Source organism: Aspergillus neoniger (assembly GCF_003184625.1).
Source record: "Aspergillus neoniger CBS 115656 unplaced genomic scaffold BO87scaffold_2, whole genome shotgun sequence".
Classification (NCBI taxonomy): Eukaryota; Fungi; Ascomycota; class Eurotiomycetes; order Eurotiales; family Aspergillaceae; genus Aspergillus; species Aspergillus neoniger.
Genome location: NW_020291130.1, coordinates 139,065 through 158,265, shown reverse-complemented (window position 1 = coordinate 158,265; position 19,201 = coordinate 139,065). Strand labels below are relative to the sequence as shown.

At 51.4% G+C, this 19,201-nt stretch overlaps 5 protein-coding genes across 5 annotated transcripts; 4 read left to right on the top strand and 1 right to left on the bottom strand.

Moving 5' to 3' along the window:
• Positions 1–1,597: 1,597 nt before the first annotated feature.
• On the bottom strand, positions 1,598–3,228 carry BO87DRAFT_454861 (NAD(P)/FAD-dependent oxidoreductase; the record flags this gene model as incomplete). Its single annotated transcript, XM_025628597.1, has 3 exons — positions 1,598–2,049; positions 2,119–3,103; positions 3,180–3,228. 3 exons carry the CDS (start codon positions 3,226–3,228, stop codon positions 1,758–1,760), a joined length of 1,326 nt encoding a protein of 441 aa, XP_025484479.1. The 3' UTR covers positions 1,598–1,757.
• Positions 3,229–3,476: 248 nt separating this feature from the next.
• BO87DRAFT_348646 (class I SAM-dependent methyltransferase) lies at positions 3,477–4,727 on the top strand. Its single transcript, XM_025620981.1, has 2 exons — positions 3,477–3,620; positions 3,709–4,727. The coding sequence occupies exons 1-2, from the start codon at positions 3,514–3,516 to the stop codon at positions 4,604–4,606; spliced, it is 1,005 nt and encodes a 334-aa protein (XP_025484478.1). The 5' UTR covers positions 3,477–3,513; the 3' UTR covers positions 4,607–4,727.
• A 1,581-nt stretch (positions 4,728–6,308) lies between these two features.
• BO87DRAFT_75276 (uncharacterized protein) lies at positions 6,309–7,110 on the top strand. The gene is made up of 2 exons (XM_025629535.1): positions 6,309–6,472; positions 6,526–7,110. The coding sequence occupies exon 2, from the start codon at positions 6,592–6,594 to the stop codon at positions 7,018–7,020; it is 429 nt and encodes a 142-aa protein (XP_025484477.1). The 5' UTR covers positions 6,309–6,472; positions 6,526–6,591; the 3' UTR covers positions 7,021–7,110.
• Positions 7,111–9,171: 2,061 nt separating this feature from the next.
• On the top strand, positions 9,172–11,130 carry BO87DRAFT_437847 (uncharacterized protein; the record flags this gene model as incomplete). The annotated part of the gene is made up of 2 exons (XM_025627868.1): positions 9,172–9,611; positions 9,686–11,130. The coding sequence occupies 2 exons, from the start codon at positions 9,172–9,174 to the stop codon at positions 10,815–10,817; spliced, it is 1,572 nt and encodes a 523-aa protein (XP_025484476.1). The 3' UTR covers positions 10,818–11,130.
• Positions 11,131–12,359: 1,229 nt separating this feature from the next.
• On the top strand, positions 12,360–19,088 carry BO87DRAFT_297741 (C6 transcription factor; the record flags this gene model as incomplete). The annotated part of the gene is made up of 6 exons (XM_025619028.1): positions 12,360–12,754; positions 12,823–12,934; positions 12,985–13,727; positions 13,788–15,224; positions 15,721–15,835; positions 15,891–19,088. 6 exons carry the CDS (start codon positions 12,360–12,362, stop codon positions 19,086–19,088), a joined length of 6,000 nt encoding a protein of 1,999 aa, XP_025484475.1.
• Between the last annotated feature and the right edge of the window lie 113 nt (positions 19,089–19,201).

The following is a 19,201-nucleotide window of genomic DNA, read 5'->3' as shown; positions in this document are numbered from 1 at the left end:
CTCGATGTGTATGGCTTTGGTCATCACTCGAGGTGGTTCGGACCTCCGAGGACTTGCTTGCTATTGATTCGGAGGGTTAACTCTCAAGCTCAAGCACCCAAAAAAATCTTTCCTGTTTATTGTTCTAGATCGCTACGCTCTGCTACGGAAGTGGATGAAAAATACACTGGGAGAATGAAGGATGGGCGCGCGTGCCCAGGTTCCAAATAGTGGCATAATTATTCTTGACTATTTCCTTATTCCTTTTATGGGTAGAAAATGAACTCGAGACATGCATGCGCATATCCCTTGTCTGATCCAGTGTCATATGATGTAGAACGTCAGTCGTCAGTGTGGTTCTGCCGGACATTAATCTTAACTATGTAGTAGCTTGTAGTAGTTTATAGTTTAATTAGTCTTGGCTGTGTCTTATTAAAGTGTGTACCTGATAGATAACTCCTGCGGACGGACGGGACCCTTGCATGAATTTAATTTCCCCGTGATTCGGGGTTATATCTCCACCCCCTCCCCCTGTTCTTCCTGAAACAGTGGGTGGTACATTATTGTCATGCAGCTGGAACCTGTCTGGATGTTATGTAGTACTTTGCGTATCTTTGAGGTCAGATCACGTCGGCCATGCTTTTTCCAATGAAGAAATGCTCTAGTTTAGTGTACTCTTGTCCTTGAGTGTCCATCTACATATGTTCCAATAGAGTAAGTAGTAACCGAGTAATGTAATGGAAGATGTATATGTAGCAGCAAGAAGCTTATTCTGTTTCTTTCTATCTAGCTAGACTAATCATATAAATCTACTTCCAAATATAATCCCTAGTCAGTAGTGAGTAGTGAGTAGTAATTTTCCTTCTACTTGCTAGTAGTTCCCTATTGGTTTATTTTGCCCACATCAATAAGGTGATACCTTACCCATCTTTATATGAGTTTGATGAACATACACACATTAGACAAACGATGAAAGTCAGTTCAAGTAAGAGGATAGAATAGACTTACCTCTTATCTAGCGGTGTTGGATGAAACCACAATTGAAGTTTTCAAACGCCCTGTAAAGCCAACCAACCAACCCACCAACCATATCCGTAACATTCCCTGAAGCCCTAATCTGTCTCTCCTTGTCCCTTGGTACGATGTGCTGATAGGCATAGTTCCAGTTCATTTGTTGAACGTGAATGGACTCGGCCTTCTTTGCTGCTTGAACAAATTGGGAGTCGTTCCATGGCTGCTGGGGTGGCGGGTGACTGTAAGTAGCACATTGTGCTGGGTATTGGGTACGATGCAGCAAATATTCAGGGCATATCCTGATTTTGTAGGTAGTAAGGAGGAAGTGTCATGTTTAATTTACAGGTACATATAGTTTTGACTGGCCCCCGCTGTTGATTTTGCATGAGTACACTTGTGAGAAGCTATGGTGCGGATAGGTGGGTGGTTGAGGCTGGAAACTCTTGCACAAGGACTCAGTAGGAGAGTAGATAAAACATTTCCAAGTCACTTCTTTCTGTGATTTGATAGATATACTAGCAAGACCGCGATTACACGTCTTGCTTGCAGTCGAATCGTCCAAATTTCCTAGCATCGAGTCAGATTATGGTTTGTCTCTTACATCCGCTAATTCTTCATTTTATCAGACCAAGTGCACGTAGTGGGTCCCCAACCTCTATACGTACACACATCTTTTACTGCATATTTCCACCGTCAATATATACAGTCTAGTTAAGTCTACACAACAGCAAACTCTAATCTATATAACCCCCATTTTTGTTTCCTCACAGCAAACTACCTCTCTTCGCCTTCCTCGTCTTCAACAACTCGTCCATCAACCGCAACCCCTTCGGTCCTGAACGACTGCCATCCTCGGTTCCATCGAATTGACTCTCCGACACTGCAGCGGGCCACTTCCACAAATCCTGCAGCGCAGGATCCAGCTTACCCTCCAGTGCGTCGACGATCCTGTCGCCCAGCACGGGGAGGAACTTGTATCCGTGACCGCTGCCGCCCGTGGCGAGGAAGAGGCCAGGATGGTCGGGGTGGTATGTTATGATAAAGTCGCCATTAGGGCTGTTATCAATTGTATATATTAGCCAGGAATTCAACCAATTACACAGTTGAATGGGGATAGGCACTCACGTATCAGTGTACCAGCAAACGCGAGTCTCAGCGAATGGCCGATCCGCGAAGGAGGGAATCAGTTCCTTCAAAGCCTCCCGGAATGCCTTTTCGCCTTCGGCAGGAATAGGCACTCCCTTCTCTGGCAGACTGACATGCATGTTCTGTCCCTCGTCCTTGGTGGTGCCAGGAACCGGGACCTGGACAGGATTAACGTAACCGTACGCATGTCGGGCAATCTTTAGCAGGTTTTTGCGCGGCGGGATGATGAAGATGCCCGTCGCGAAGTTAAGAATCGTAGGCATGTGCTCGAAACGCTTCTGTTCTTCGTCTGAGATGCGGATGTATGCGATCGCTTGACCGGTCTGAACGGTTCGACCGCGTAGATCGACGAGCTTGGCGGTCCAGGCTCCTGTTGCGAGGACGACAAGGTCGGCTGTCAGGGATGATCCGTCGGCAAGGTTGACGCCAGTGACTCTGTTGGTATTGTCGTTGCTGTATCGGAGACTGCTCACGTCGCCAGTCTTGAAGATGACCTTTCCTTCCTGGTCCAGACGCTGCTTGGTGTACCGGACACCCGCTTCGGCGTCGGACCAGCCTGAGCCCCAGTTGACATAGCCACCTGCAACGCTGCGGTTCACTCCGTAGGCCGGGGCGACACGCGCGACCTCCTCGCGAGTGGGGAGGAGTTCGACATCTTGGCCGGGGATTTGCTTGACGTTTTCGTAGCTCTTGTTGGCGTAGTCGCGGGCATTGGTACTACCGGGGGGATAGACCAGGAGAAGACCGTTCTGGGTGTATCGGCCTTCTTTGCCCCACTCGGTGTTGCGCCAGAGATTAAGGGCTTCGGCGGCGAGTTTGGCGTAGTGTGGTTGGGAGTAGTCGGCACGAACAATACGGGAGGAGTCGACGGAAGAGCCGTGCGGGTTCGGGATTATCGGGGAGGCTTCCAGGAGGGTGATCTGAGAGTTGGGATGACGGTGCGAGAGGGAGAGCGCAGTAGATACTGGATTGAATGAGCAATTTGGCTCATGCTGGAAATCCGGGGGGAAAATGGGTGCGGTGTGTGTGGTGCGACTTACGGCCGAAGACCCCTCCGCCGACAATAAGAATGTTGGCGGGGAGTGACATGTTGCGGGTGGAGGAACAAGATATAATGATAAGAGAGAAGGCGAGGATCTGAATGGAGTATATTGAGAGGAGGTCGACTCTCAAAGGATGAGGGGAAGAAAGAGACTATATAGTTGGTGGTATGATTCGGAGATGCAGCGATAACGGCGCATTGGCAAATGAAATTAACAAGCTCGTGCCCTGATTGTCTTGGCGGTCGGTGTCCGATCTTTGAGTTTCTCCAACTTCTCCATCTTTTCCTCTCACCTCCGCACCTTATTCCACATCACTCCAGTCGCCGCAACCATGAGCGCACCACGAGTCGGGCGAGCAGCGCTGAAGAAGGCCAAGTTGCCTGCTTCTGCTTCTGCTTCCAAGCCAGCGCCTCGATTCCCAGTAGCAGATGGCACCGGGTTAGTCCTTACGAACTCCGCATTGCCCATGTCGCTTTGCGTCAGCAATAAATTCAGCCCACGCCTACTGACTTGCTGTAATATGCAGACCCAAAACCCTACCTAAACGTGCCAACCAACACCTCAAGGACCTCCCATCGACGCCTCCGCCCACCCCCGTATCCCCCAGAATCATGACCATCCTCGGCGTCAGCGCCCTCACTCTCAGCACCTACATCGGCTACCTCTATGCCTCCTACCGTCGCGAAGTCACCCAATCGCAATCCCTCTCCGTCCCCCACGATGTCTCCGACCGCTACAATCACACCGCACGCACCTTCGACGCAGACGTCGAAATGTCCGAGAAAGTTATGCGCATGGGCTCCAAGCGCGCAGACCTGATCAGTCGCGCACGCGGCGATGTCCTCGAAGTCAGCTGCGGTACGGGTCGAAACCTCCAGTATTATGAGCTCGGGCAGCGGAGGGGACTCGATAACAAGGGACGTGTAGGTGTGCATGGATGCCGGTCCGTCACATTTGTGGATCTGAGTCCGGAGATGGTGGAGATCACCAAGGCCAAGTTTGCAAAACAGTTCCCGGAGCATGAGGTGCCGGTGAACTTCGAGGTGCAGGATGCGGCAGGTGTGTCTAGGCGTCCGGTTGATCCGTCACGGAAGGGTGACGAGGGTTATTATGATACGGTGGTGCAGACTATGGGACTTTGTTCGATGCCGGATCCGGTGGGCACGTTGCGCCATCTGGGGACGGTTGTTGAGCCGAACAAGGGTGAGATCTTGTTGTTGGAGCACGGGCGGTCGCATTATGATTGGCTCAATCGCATCTTGGATAATCTGGCGTCGGCGCATGCGGATAGACATGGGTGTTGGTGGAATCGGGATATTGGGAAGATTGTGCGGGATAGTGGGTTGGAGGTGGTAGAAGAGAAGCGCTGGCACTTTGGGACGACTTGGAAGTATGTCTTGCGGCCAGCGAGGAGGGAGGAGTGATGATATAGGAGATGTCACTTGTATATTACTAGCTAGGGATTTTGATAGACTTTGATGACTGGATGTATTTGTAAATAAGCATAGCGGGGTTTATAGTTGTCACTAAATAATTAGACAGTTTGGGTCACAATGTAAAGATGACTTCGCGTTGTAGTTACTCGCTATTACTCCGTATTCTCCTCAAATATAGTTGTATCCTGTAGCCTAAAGATAATATTGAATAATGAGGTAAGCATAATACTTATGATCATAGTAGTTAACCTAACCAGTGACATTCTCGTATGGAAACATGAATAAATATACTTCTAATCCAACCAAGGTACTATAGTAACGGAAACATCAAACCACTACTTTAACCCCAGTCTCATTTATACCATACTCCCCGGATTATACTAAAATATTCCTAATACCAAACTCTAACCTGCTACTCAACAACCAACACCATAGTATCCCACCCCATTTTCCCAGTCACGCGACGCGAACACATCACCGGGCCAACAATTCCAAACCAGAACCGGTGTTGAGAAAATCCATCAAAACCAAGGTTTGACCCGATCATCTGAGAACAGTAGAAGCATTAGATCGTCGAGATGAAGTCAAGATGGCGTTGTGATTACGATGATGCTCTCGATCTGCGTCTGCGGGGTAAACATAGATGTGTTGGCCCTGATGTTGGCGTGGACTAAACTACATGTAGGCTAGGCTGGGATGCTACCTGTGTGTTGTGTGTATGTGTGTATGTATGTCCCCTCACAGGATACAGTGTATATATTATCTATAATTAATTTAAGTATTGTGTGTGTATGTGTATGTGCATGTAGGATAAAGTTTATCTATATAGGAGGGGCGGAGAATATATCTCTGTTTGTTTGTTTGTGACGGTGTAGTGCAGGTATTGATGGATATATTGAAGTTTGGGGGTGGTTAGGTACATGCTTTAGATGTAGGGAGGAAGGGAGGGGAAACATGCGGTCTATCTATTATTGGGGTGAGGGTTACTATTTTACTTTGCGTTGAAAGGTACGGAGAGTTAGTAGTAGATAGTAGTAGTCACTGAGTGGTCAGGGTTCCGAGAGCCCTGATCTAGACTACTATCTACGGAGTATAGCAGTTAGAATTCAGGAGTGATATACTCCGGCTGACGCTTACTTGCTATCTACTGTATACACATACTTTCTTTGCATAGATAGTAAATAGACACATCAGTGCTTTGAATACGAGAGCTGAATAGTGGGACAGATCCATCACCAAGAGTACCGTGCATGAAATCCTGACGATCTGTGCACCGACAGAAGCTGAAGAGGTGGGATGATGATGTGATGCCGATGACGATACACAACTTCAATTCCCAGCCTGTCTGTCTGTCTGTCCTGCTGTATTCCAGCTGCAGATGCTGCCCGCCACGGAAGAGAGAGTGGAGATAAAGTACATACATACATACATACATACATACATACATACATTGCAGCATGTGAGTTGTACGACTTCCCCTTCCACTCTACCTACCTACCCACTCTCCCACCTCTCCGTCTCTACCCATCCTCTTCCCGTCCATCTGCATTGCATTCCCTGGACTGCAGGAACTATGACAATTGCATACGTACAATGATGAATGCATGGTGGAGAGAGAAAGTGGAGGGTGGAGAGTGGCTGTGACTAAGTAACCAACCCATTGTCTTGTCTGCATTATTCTTTTTGTTGCTCCGTCGAGAACATACTTGGAAACAATGGATAACATTCTCCTCCTAGGCAACAGATAGGTAACTAACGATGGAGTATGAAGATGAGACCTGGAATGATTCATAGTTAACTATCGGTGGTGATAGTGACTCAGATGATTGGTGAACCGTCCACCTGTCGCATAAGGTTGGTGATCCCTTGCTGAGATGTGATACATCGCTCATTTTCCCGATCTACAGTAGGAGAGGCAGATAATATTTACTAGAATGTGTGTCTGTGTGTGTGCACACACACACATCGCATAGATGAGGCCAAAGGTATATTCTGTCCTATCAACCACTATCTATCTACAAGAGACTGGCCAGCTCCCCCTGCTACTGCAGTGCACAGCAATATGCATGACAGCCTCGTCGCGGTATCCCAAATCCACAGGCTTCCCCCAGCCAAGACTACGAGTGGCGAGGCCCGGGTTCCATGCAGAAAGGAGCGCGCTGTGCCCTTTGTCCAGCTCTGGTCTTAGCGCGACCTCTCATCCATCCGATTGGGTCCTCTTCCAATCTTCTAGACGACCCGGCATCTACTCCACTCTCGCCGATCTGATTCGCCATAGGCTCCAAACGGCGACGTTAGGAACGATTATCCTTGGGACCGCGGTTGTAGGTGGAGCTGCTGTGTACACTGTGATTCGTTGCGTTTTTGCCTGCCTCCATTTCTCTTACGAAGTTAGTGCATAAGTCAAGTAACTTGGAAGGCTAGCGCCTGCAGCAGCGCTATGCGCTAGTGTAAGGCTCTTGTGTGTAGTGCTTTTTCCCTTCCTTTCATTTTTTTCTTTTATTTTTTCGAGGGTGGTGTGTGTCCCTTTTTCTGTCCCAAGGTTTGGTCCTACTTTTTCGAGTCACCAGCACTAGGCTCCCATGGCCAACACACTTCACACCCACTTGTCATGGACCAAAGCATTCCTTCAAGCTAGGCTGATGAGTACCATGGAAGGTGTTAAAGCTATGATGCATCTACCCGTAGGTGGTTGCCGCCGTTTTCCCGTCAGTGGGAGGGACACAGTATATACCATTGTAGTTTGAAGTATTGCCCCGTAGTTTTTAGACAAAACGACCGAGCAGAAGACTTGTTACTTGTTCGAGGATAGGGAAAAAGAAAAAACATCAAATCCGATAGTCCCAAAAAATGGTCCGATTTTCGCGGAATCTGTCGGTGAGAAAAAGAAAACAAATAAACAACCACTCCGAGTTTTAGTCTGGAAGTTCAAGAAACTGGGCTGGAAGTAGTAAGTCAGGTCAGTAAGTAGGTCGGTCGCCTTGATCGCGGGTTAGGGATGTTCGAGCAGGGCTTGTTTGTTTCTGTCTATCTATCAGAAAAATTTCTGCGCAGCAACCAGGTCCCAAGGCGTTCTAGTGAGCTGCAGGTTAGCCAGCAGTAGCTACCCGATACGCCCTCCCTTGGATTGACTCCACGGAGCATACTCCATCATGGAGTCCATGCAGAACCTCAGTTGATCACGGTCTCCTCCACCAATCATCATCGCGGGCTTTCATTCTGGTCGTCATAGACACATGGTTGGTTCCACCGTACTTTTTGCCCCTTCAGTCCATCGGCCGTGTTTTAGTTTCGCTTCTCGCCCATCTTTCGCCCTCGGCCGGTCTCCTTCCCAGTGTGTGTCCAGTTGACGCTCTTTTCAGTGCTTGGGTTGCTTTGGTCGCGACACACGGACGTTTTTCTTTCTTTCCTTTGAGGATAGGGAATTGGGATAAAGCGGTGTAGATGTGTACATCCTCTAGTCTCTTCTTAGTAGATTGTATTCAATCTTCCGACTGTGGGGGCTTGCTCAAGAAGAAAGAGATAGATCCAAAAGCAGCGATAACAATCCCCTAGAATGGAATAACAAAAACAAGACACAGCTTCAAATTTATTTTATTTTTTATTTTTTCTTCTCATTTTTCCTTTTAATGGAGGGAATCGGAGGGGGGCACACCAGTTCCAGTTCCCATCCCGGCATTCCTGGAAATCCCCAATAAAATTCACCCCCCATCGTGCGTCGAACCAATAATCGCCACCCTAAAACATCCACCCGTTTTTGCCCATTTTAATTTTCACCCGGGGCGCAAAAGAGAGAGCAGAGGAAAAAAAAAAGAAAATTTTTCTTTTCGAAGGGTGGAAACCATCACATCCAAACTTATCCCACCTTGAACATATCCACCTCACGGAACGGATTCCTCAGGCTTCGTGCCTTCCTATTGTTATTTCCATTACTATTTCGATTACCATCGTTGCTGCTTCCTGTTCCGACGGTAAGTACGGCCGGTCTCTAACTGGCCAACGATCGTTCCGGTGATTATTCCATTCCCATTCCCTCGCCTTTCCATTGCTCTCTCTGCCTCTCTGTCCTGTCCCCATCTTCCCGTGCAGCCGGTCGGCATCTCATCATCATCACCGCCGCCGCCGCCGCCCATCTTTCCCTAACTCTCCCATTCCCTTCCCATCCATCCATTCATCCATCCTCCCTCCCTCCCTCATCCCCCCCCCTGTGCACCATACTTCCTGTAACATTTACCCTACTTTCCCCTTTCCCCCCCCAAATCCTTCTCACCATCTCCTTCCTATCCTATTGTTTCTTGTCTCTCTATCTGTCTGTTTATCTGTGTCTCTGTGTGTGTGTTATTAGACTATTATCTTGCTACTCTTAGTGCTACTTTTATTTCCCTGTTTCTATACTGTATTGTTCCTCCCTCGTGTTTTGTGTGGTTATCGGTATACTACTTTACTACTACTACTTCCATTATCGCCTATCGTTCTCCTATTTCCACTGTACCCCTACTACACCTTTTTGACCACCTTCCTTCCCTTCCTTCTTTTTTTCCGACTACGCAACTATGCCTTATAATACACGTCGCAAGTCGTTGTCGCTCCCCTCCTTGGGAATTCACCTCCCTAATACATCTCGCCGCTCTCCCTCCGCCACGAAATCGCCTCACGCGACCGATGATCAGCTCCCTCCCTCCAAGAAAGTGAAGAGGTCGCACGACTCGGCATACTCGCTATCTCCCGAGCCTTCCTCGTCTTCCTCTGCGCGCACTCCCGATGGCAAGGAATCCGCCGCTCCTCTACGTCAGAGTGGGCGGCGCGGTCCTTTGGAACATACGCCACCGCCATCCCCCACCGATGGTACTGTCGCGACTAAGATCGACACCGAGGGGATCAATGATGACATTGTGGTTGGTGTGATTGAGCAGTTGGAAAAGACTGGAAACCGTCCTCATTTGGTGAAGGAGTTGGCTGCCGTTCTTATCGCATTGAATGAGAATGTCGCAAAGTACGTGCCCCTCTTTTGATCTTTACCCTCTCCTATGTCGCTGGCCATACTAACGAGTTTATTTTCCTTTACAGCTCTGCGAACCCTGCAGCCCTTTTATCTTCTAGGTTAAGTGCATACATGAAGCGCCCGTGGACGGCTCTGGCGCCCTGTCCTTTGGCAAAAGAACTGGTCCCTATTCACCCGCGCAAAGTGTACTACTACTTGACGACATTGCCCCGTCAGCCTCTGCCAGAGAACTCGGACGATGTCATCATCCCCGGTGTAGAGGGCAAGGATATCACTCCCAGTGTCTCCAGCGCTGATCTAGACGAGGAAGACGCGATGGCGCGAGAGCGGTCTCGCCTCAGTCCCAGTCCGGAGGTCGACTTGTCCTCGCCTGACTTCGAGGAAGAGTCCATCGACTTGGACGGTCGCAATGGCCCCGGCGGTGCGTCAAGATCTGGCACCGACTTTAACGATCACCACCATGCGCGGTTGATGCACTCGAACCGTGCTGCCTCCCCGCCGTTGGAAGGAGATGAGAAGGAGTTCACACAAACCGCCAGCGCCGTCCGTGAGCGGGCCTCGGAACAAAAAGGAGGCCAGCTTCAGATTCCGGGAGGTGGCTTTTCTGCTCTTTCGGAAGGTCTGAGCGAGTTGCACGATGGCGCCATGAGCATTTCCGATTCCGTGGAGGACAGCCCTCTCTCCTCCATTAGCGGTGATCGCATGTCGGACGACCAGGATGGCGACTACTTCTCGCACAACGCATACCAGCAGCAGTCCCCTCTGCAAGATCATCTCCAGCAGCAGCAGGATCTTGATGACGCTGCTGTCGCCACCCTCTTCGGCACATCTCCCTCCCCGTCCCTCACCTCTGTGGCCTCATCCATCTCGTCTGGCACGAGCGTGGCTTCCGATGACGGGCTGGATGGCGAGACGCAATCCGAAACCATCGGACGCACCCCTCAGATCAGCCTCCCGGAGGACCTGACCGTCCCCCCGGTATCGGCGCTCAAGCGTTCCATCGACATGCTGAACAGTGGGCTTCCCGATCTGGACATGAAAATGTCCGATCTCAATGAGCAGGACGACAAACTGCCATTGGGAGCCAGTGCCTTTGCCAGCCAGGATGTCGAGATGGTCTTTGATTCGTGGCGAGAGCTGCAGAGTCCCGAGACCGTGGAAGTCGATGAGCTGGACGAGATGTTCGGGGAAATCTGAACGTCGTCGTCGCAGCACTTCTCATCCACCCATCGATAGACTAGAGGCGTTTGGATCGTGTGTTCCTTTCTCGGGGAGTTGAAAACCAAACAAACTCCTTCCATCTCCACTCCCGCTGTAGCCGGCCTGTTGAGCCGGCTGCTCACCTACACCACCTTGATACTCCGTTTGACCTAATCTTGTACAGTTTCTATTTGTTTAATGCCCGTTTCGCAACCTTGCTGCATCTTGTTTTGACCCCGCCATCTCCGGCGAGGCTCCTGCGCCTGCTGCGCCTGTACATATATACTCTTTACCCTTTCTCACTCTCTGACCGTCTTGATTTTTTTATTATATCCCCTGGCTGGCCGTGATGTATCTGATTGATCGTTTTCTGGGGGTTTGAATTTGCAAGTTCTTCTCAAATGATGGGCAAGGAGAGATGAAGCCCGAAGCAGGTGATGATGAATACGGCCGAAGGAAGGAGAGGACCAGGGAGAAAGAAAAACACTGGGATATGCTTGATGTCTGACTATGTATGCTTAGCGCCTGTGGCCTCTGAATCCAAAAAATTCCCCGCAAGGGTTAGATCTGACGAGAACCATGTGCCTGTTCACTCTCTGCTTTTGTAGTTGAAGTAGCTCCTTCATCCTCGTATGCCCTTTCATCATAGTGAGTAGATATCTACCTGAACGTCTGCTGTGCCTGATAGACGCACGGTCTCCCGCGCCCTGGGGAATGTGGATGACCGGATCCTTCCTGGAATGTGGGAGGGCCATTTGGCGTGACTGCAGGAACGAGACATGCCAAAGTAGCGGTTGTTGCAGGGAGTGAAAAAGCCCGACCTATGAGAAGAGATGTAGCACCATGGCAGAAGTTTCCTGTGTCCAGAAAGAGAGAGAGATGCTGGGATGAGTGGATACCTCAGGCACTAGAAGGCACTGGACTTCCATGACGTCATGCTACTACTCTTAGTCATGTAGGCGGTGGACGAATTTGGAAGGTTCTGGTTGGTTGGCGGGCAGTGGAAGGGGGACAAAGTACTTTGTTGCAATGGTCTCGAGTGGTCGGTCGTATCTAGTACTTCGTAGTAGAAGTAGGATGCCATAGTAGTTCTTATCCCGCCGCACGCCCCTCTTCATCCCGAATCCCCTGCACTTTCGGTTCCAGACTTACCCCCCCCATCTTCGTGCTTCTCTGCATTCCTATCCTCTTCAGGGCACATCAATATCCTCTTACCTTCATCGATTCATTTGCGACCTTGACTTTGCGCCTGGTCTTCTGCTCCTTGATCCCGGTTTAGAAGCCCGGTTCGCACTCGGTCCCCGCGCGACATCATGCTTCAAACCTTGGCTGGGTCTTTCTCATACGTCCGCCTGAAGTATTGACCGGTGTGGTTCATCGCCTTCCAAATCGCAAAATATATCCAGCCAATTCTCATCCAAAGAATCTTATTCGGACCCAAGAAATACCACGTGACCGGCTGTTATTTCTCTCGGCGATTCGACTGGTGTGCTGTGGCGTTACTCTTCCAGAAACCATCTATCGTGGGAGAAAAAAACCATGGAGACGCCTGGGTTTTCCCAGCTTGATGAGGGCCTCTCGCAGGGCGATATCCCCCTTCATCCTCATACCGATGGTCCATCTATTGTCGTGCCTACCGCGCATCCGCCGGCTCTTCCGGGCACCTCGTCGCATAACCCTCAGAAACCCAGATTGGCCACCCGTCCCGCGCATGCCGAAAAGAAGCAGCTTCTGTCCACGGGGAGCAGCAAAGTCGCCATCCCTCGACAGCGTTCGGCTGCAGCACCGCGATATACCAGACGAGTTCCGCTGGCGTGTGAGTCCTGTAGGCAACGGAAGACGAAATGTAGTGGTGATACGCCCGTGTGTCGGCAGTGCAAGGAGTTGAGGATAAGTTGTCGGTATCCGATCTCTTGGCGGGAGCGGACGAAAGGGTATGTTGGTTGCTGTTTTTTGTTGTCTTTTGGTACTGAGGGTGAGGAATTGATATTGATGTTTCTAGGGAATTGGATAAACTTGCTGTGAGGGTTACAGACTATGAGAACTTACTGCGAGATCTTGGTACTATTGTCGATGGTCGGGCTGCGGAGCGTATAAAAACGGTGTTGGAAAAGGTTAGAGATATCCCGGTTTTGACGCTCCACGAAACGAATGTCTATGCTAGTCCCGCGAAGTCACTAACCCCGACCAGCACTCCTATAGCGGCAGCGGTAGCGGCGAAGGTACTCAGTCCAGCTCGGTGACACCCCAGGACGAAGACAACGATGATGAGGTGACCTCTCCTTCGTCCATCGGATCTTTGGATGCGATCGATCGGGTTGAGGAAGATGTGAACCGCACTCCGAGTTCCAGAGCCACTGGTTATATGGGGAAGAACTCCGAAGTTACTTGGATGCAGCGGGTGCGCATGGAGGCCGAGCATCGTGCTCGCAAACTGCCGGGCCCCTACGAGGCAGAACATGAGGGCGAATTTGCCATTCACTCCGTCAACTACCATCTAGACGACATGGATATCTCGGTGCCAGGTCCTGTGCATGTGTACTGGATGCCGCCGCGCAAAGTGGCAGATAAATTCTTCGAAGACTACCTCGATACGGTCCACCCATTCTATCCTATCATCAGCCGGACCCTCTTTCGGGCGCAATACAAAACGTTCTTCGAGAGCGCTGCACGGCCAGGGGACAAGTGGTTGGCTATCCTGAACATGATATTCGCCATTTCCGCCAAGCATGCACATCTTACGCGGGCCCCGTGGCGGGGTGATGAGAATGACCATCTGGTGTATCTGACGCGAGCTCGGATTTTGAGCATGAACGGCGATGTGCTTTTTAGTCACCCCGATCTCCAGCAGGTGCAGGTCGAAGGTCTGATCGCCTACTATCTACTTGCGTCGGACCAGATCAACAGGTAAGCAGCTCTAAAGAACCCTCTAGCCAAATGTGTTTGTTCTAATCCGACATTCAAAAGGGCTTGGCGAATTGCCGCATTGGCCGTTCGTTCTGCAGTCACTCTCGGGTTGAACATGAAGAACTCCAGCGAGGGAACGGCCAACATATCCAAGGAGGCACGCTATAGGGTGTGGTGGTGTCTATACACATTTGAGCACATGCTGGGCATCATGACTGGTCGAGCTACGACCATTACCGACGGTATCTGTACCACACCGTTCCCTCTCCCCTTTGAAGAAGATCAATTGGTGGAAGCTGCAGCGACCAAGCTTTTGAACGAGCCCGAACTACGCCAGGAATACATTGATACGGCCCTCGCCTGCATCTCTGTGCGGCAAATGCCATCTAATCCCAAAGGGGGTCGAAACGCTCAGACGACAGATAAACCGCGTGATCCGGCATGGCTGAGAAGCCTTCCGCCCTCAAGTGCTCTTGGATTCCTGTACTACGTCGACCTTGCAGTTATTTCACAGGAGATTGTCAACCGTGTGTACTCACTGGATTGCGTTTCCATTCCATGGGGCCACATTGAGAACCGCATTGGTGAGCTGCGAGCCCGCACTGACGTGTGGTACGCCAATCTCCATGAGTCCTATGATTTCACTCGACGGGAAGACCAGCCAGCAGATACCTTGCGTGGCAAGCTATTCCTCGCCTTCCACTACTACAGCGCGCGCATTACGCTAGGACGACCGTGTTTATGTCGCCGTGACGCACGACAGACGGCGTCTAACAAGAAGGAGACATTCAGCCATGAAATGGCGGTGATATCACTAGACTCTGCCCGAAAGATGCTCGACTTGATCCCTGATGTGCCTGACGCTGCTCGTCTCTACGATATTTGCCCGTGGTGGTGCATTCTGCACTATCTTATGCAGGCAACGACCGTGCTGCTGTTGGAGTTGTCTTTCGGCAGTATTCATATGCCAGATGAGGAGGTAAATTTTCTACACGCCGCCAAAAAAGCCATTCGCTGGCTCTTCGCAATGTCTGAGAACAGTCTTGCATCTCGACGCGCATGGGAGTTATGTTATGGCAGCCTCCGGCAGATTGCTGCAGGTATGAGCTACGACATTAGTGACTTGCCCGTGTGTGGCTATGAGGCTCAGCCTCGGGCCCAGGATCAGAGCCAGGCGCTCAACGGTACACAACCTGGCTATCCGAACCAGCCGGAACAGTCCATACACGCGGGACCAACCTTCTACAACCCTGCGGCATCAGATATGAACAATTCAGCCTCAGCTCCTCTTCAGATGAATCAGCAACCCAACATGTTGTTCGCTCAGATCGACCAGCCTTTCCAGGGCTTGGCGATGCCAGCTTCCAACCCGTTGTCCACGAATTCGGAGTTGAACTCCGGTCCCGGGGACTCGTATTTCCCGTACGATCCGATCAGCGGGGAATTCATCCGCTCATTCTTCCCTTCCTCTACCGATGAGAAACCATGGGGTGAAACGTGAATGTCCTTGGTTGTTTGCTTGGAGAGCGCAACCTTGCCATTCGTTGTGGCTATTTCGCGCCTGATGATTATTGTCATCCCCATTCCGTGCGAGCCAGCCATGCTCTATACCTCTTGTCTATTGGGATTGACTCTCAAGTCTTTTTTTCCTTCTCTTTTCTCTTTTCTTTTCTGTTATTGAAAGTATGTTTATGGCATGTATTTCTATCAACGTCTACGATATCACGCAGGGCGACTGGTGTTTTATAGGGTGTGATGGATAGAACCGGGTGATACAGGCTGGAACTGGTGGCTACTGCAACGATACACGAGATGGGATAGAGGTGACCGGAGCTTTAGGGTCTAATTGGCTTTTTATAGGATGATATTTTATTGTGTACTGAAATACAATGGACCTCATCATATCTCTGTTATAAATTCCATCCATCGATCTAGACCGTGATATGAATATGCCATGCTGTGATTGGCTGACCGCAACACGCTGACTCAGCAGGATGAATTTCCCCGGCGAAGCTTTTCTCTTCGGCGGCGACGAAAAGCATCCAAAGCTTTCGCTTCCCTCCAACAGCTTCCCCCCAAGTCGCCGGTTATTACCAGGCCCACGCCTTGTCCGCTCAGCTCGAGGAATGCCGACCCATCTCAACGATTAGACATGCGCCACAGAACGTCCGTCCGACGGTCACATCGAGATTTGGATTTCCTCCGCCCGCAGGTCTCCTCCGCTACCTCCTCCGTCGTGTCATGAAAAGGTGCCTGAGTCCAGCTCGTCTGCCGTGCCTGGACCGCGGATCTTCCTCCGTCCTCCACCCTTCGATCCTCCGTCGTCTCGTCCCCCGACACACACTCGCGTCCGCAAGCCGGGGACCTTTCCCCGATAGGCGACGACAATGGAGTCGCCGCCAGTTCTCCGTCGGGGCCGGTCCTCCGATCAATCGCCAATTGCTGCAAGACTATGTTAGGGTGGAAATGAAGAGATGTCCTATCGCAGGACCAGATCAGAGTGATCCGGAGGCTTGGATTGCAAGGCTGGATCAGTACCTGCCACCTTCGTTGCGGAGAGATAGCGACGGTGGTCATACAAACAGTGACGATGTTTCGGATGACAATGTGGTTCGAACCGATTCAGCAGCTTATTTTGCGCAGACGATTGAATTGGCTAATTTACTGTTGCATGCGCGGGATTCCGGGAAGATTGATTTGCTGGCGTATGTTGGTTTCCGGTTGAATAATTGGCCCGCTGTGCAGTTCTTGATTAATCGTTTGCTTGATGCTGCGGACTCGCTTAAGGAGGTCACGATACCTTCTAGACCTTTGTCTAGCTATGATTGGGGTCTGGGACAGGGGCTCTCGCTGGATGAGCTGACGGATAGGTCTGAGTCGCAGGCTCCGAAAATTCCGCAGGCGGCTTCGAACGCCCTGCCGGTGTCGGATATGACGAGCTTGGATGCTTTCACGGAGCGGCCGTATGCGGATGACCATTCGAAACGATTTATGGCTGAGGTGTGGCAGAGCTTGGGGTCTATCGTGCTGGAGGCTGCTGATGCTTCGCCTAACGAGTCGAAGCTGGCTATGTCTCATGTATTTCAGATCCTAGCTCGGCTGCACCACTCTGATGCTATCTCCGATAGGGTGTATAAGTACGTCCCGCCGGATAGTCATCAAGCTACCTTCCGACCTCCGGGAATGCATCTGCTTTCCAGTCATATCATGAGTGTCCTGTCTGACGCTGCGTGGCTGGTTCATGAAGCGGAGGTTGCTGCTAAAGCGGCTGCTGCTGGCGAGGATTCGCCTTATCTTCCGTTCAAAATGGGGGTTCGTGAGCTTGGGCCGGAGATTTGGCTGGAGTTTATCCTCTGGTGCTGTGTCGAACATGGTCACATCGAGGAGGGAGTATGGCTAATTGATCGAATGACAAGCAAGGCAGGAGATCAGGCCTGGAAGTTTCAGAGCTGGAAGCCCTTACTCGATGACTCTGGGTCGGTCTGGCAGACTAAAGTCGACCAGGAAGAGACTTGGCGACAGCCCGGCCACCAGGAGCGCTCTACGATGCTGCGAAAGCGGCATAGTCCGACGCCTTTCCGCGGGCTCGGAAAGCGAACCATGAGTACTGAAGTGGCCGCGGCCTTGCTGGATAGCCTTCCCAATCAGGTATACCTAGGCCTCGGTTTCAGAGGTATGTCACCGAGCGCCCTCTTGCGCTATGCTTCTAGTCTCAAGTTCGCGATTGCCCCGTCAACGGACGACGGCAAATTACTGCCCACGCGCAGAACATCGAACTGGTTCACCGTGCGGGTTGTGGAATCAGGAGGCCTCAAGCCGGAAGCCGACCCCCGGATATTCGAAGACTTCCTTCGGATCACGCCGTGCGTCGTTCCGCCCTGGGATACCGACCTCCACCATGTAAATGAAGATGCGTTGACCCGAATGAGCCCGTCACAGCTGTACGATGACACAGCTGCCTTGGTTGGCCTGATCGAGTACAACATCCGGTTCTATTCGTCGAAGCGTTTCTGCGGTGACGCCCTGAACGCATTCTCCTGGCTGCAAGCCATCGTCGACAGCAGCAAGATGCAGCGCATCGACGAATTCTTCTCTTCGCGCGTTGATCGACCTGGCGTCGTGCTCCCTACCCTCGACCTTGATGATTTGAATTCCGCCGAACCCTTCGAATCATCCATGCCGCAACTGTCCAGCGTCACCCTGGCCGAGCTGATCGACCTAATCACCGTATCGCGCGCCTTCTCATTCGGCAACTGGCTCTTTTACTCCGACGACATCGACGGCCCCCCAGTCCCTCCCCGCTCTTATGGCGACCAAGCCCTAGCTCCGTCCATTATCCGCTACGCTACAGCCACCCGGAATGCGGCCCTCTGCGACGCAGTCGTTCAATCCCTCTCCCAACCTCTCTCCTCCAACACCCTTCGCGCACTCCTCAACTCCCGCATCGCTTTACACCAATGGGACGCAGTCACCAAACTCTTCGAATACCTCCGCGACTACCGCGCCAAATCCTGGGGCCAGAGCAACGCCACCGCGCTCGCAGCAGAGATCATCCGTCTCGAGCACACCATCTACCGACAACAACCACCCCCAGACCCCTCAACCCTCCAAGATACCACCACCTCCCTCACCCGCGCCAAAGACCTCCTCTCCCGCCTCCTCACGGGCGTCTATAACGAACCAACCCACATCGCCACCTCCCGCTTCCAAGAACGCGCCATCTCCGGCCTCCACAACATCTTCCTCTCCATCCCAGGCACCCTCCACGACCTCGCCGCCTCCCTCTCCAACTCCCTCCCCCACAACAAAACCACCACCACCACCACCAACAATACCTCTCGCAACGCCATCCCCTACATCCCCACAACAGCCTTCCACACCCTCCTCTCCGCCATCGTCGACACCCGCGGCAGCGCCGCCGGCCAACGCTTCTACGACAAATGGTGTCTCGACACGAAGTCCCCCACCTCGCGCCGTCTCCAAGAAGGAGGCATCGAGAGATTCTATCTCGGCAAGGAGCGGAACCCCGCGAAGGGCGATCCGCACTTCGATGCCAAGTACTTCAAGCGTGCGAGGGAGAAGGCCACGATGCCAAACCCCATGACGGTGAGGATTATCGCGCAGGCTGCTGTGGCGGAGTATTATGGCTTTGAAGGCCAGGGCGGTGTGAAGAGTAATCCTGCTGAAGAGGTTCTGGATTTCTGTATTAAGAGGTTCGAGGCCTTTGGGATGCGGAGACGTGAGATTAATCGCGAGGTTGGGGGGATTGTGTATAGGAGACGGAGGGAGGGGGGGAAGTTGAGGAGGGAGAAGGAGAGGAAGGAGAAGGAGAAGGAGAAGATAGATGCTTTGGCTGTCTGATTGAGCATTCGAAAGGGGGTGTATCTATACCATGATTGATCTGTCTGTTGTGTGTGTGTCCTTTTGGAGGTTTATGTATTATTTTGGTTTTGGGAGATATATATGCATGGGTT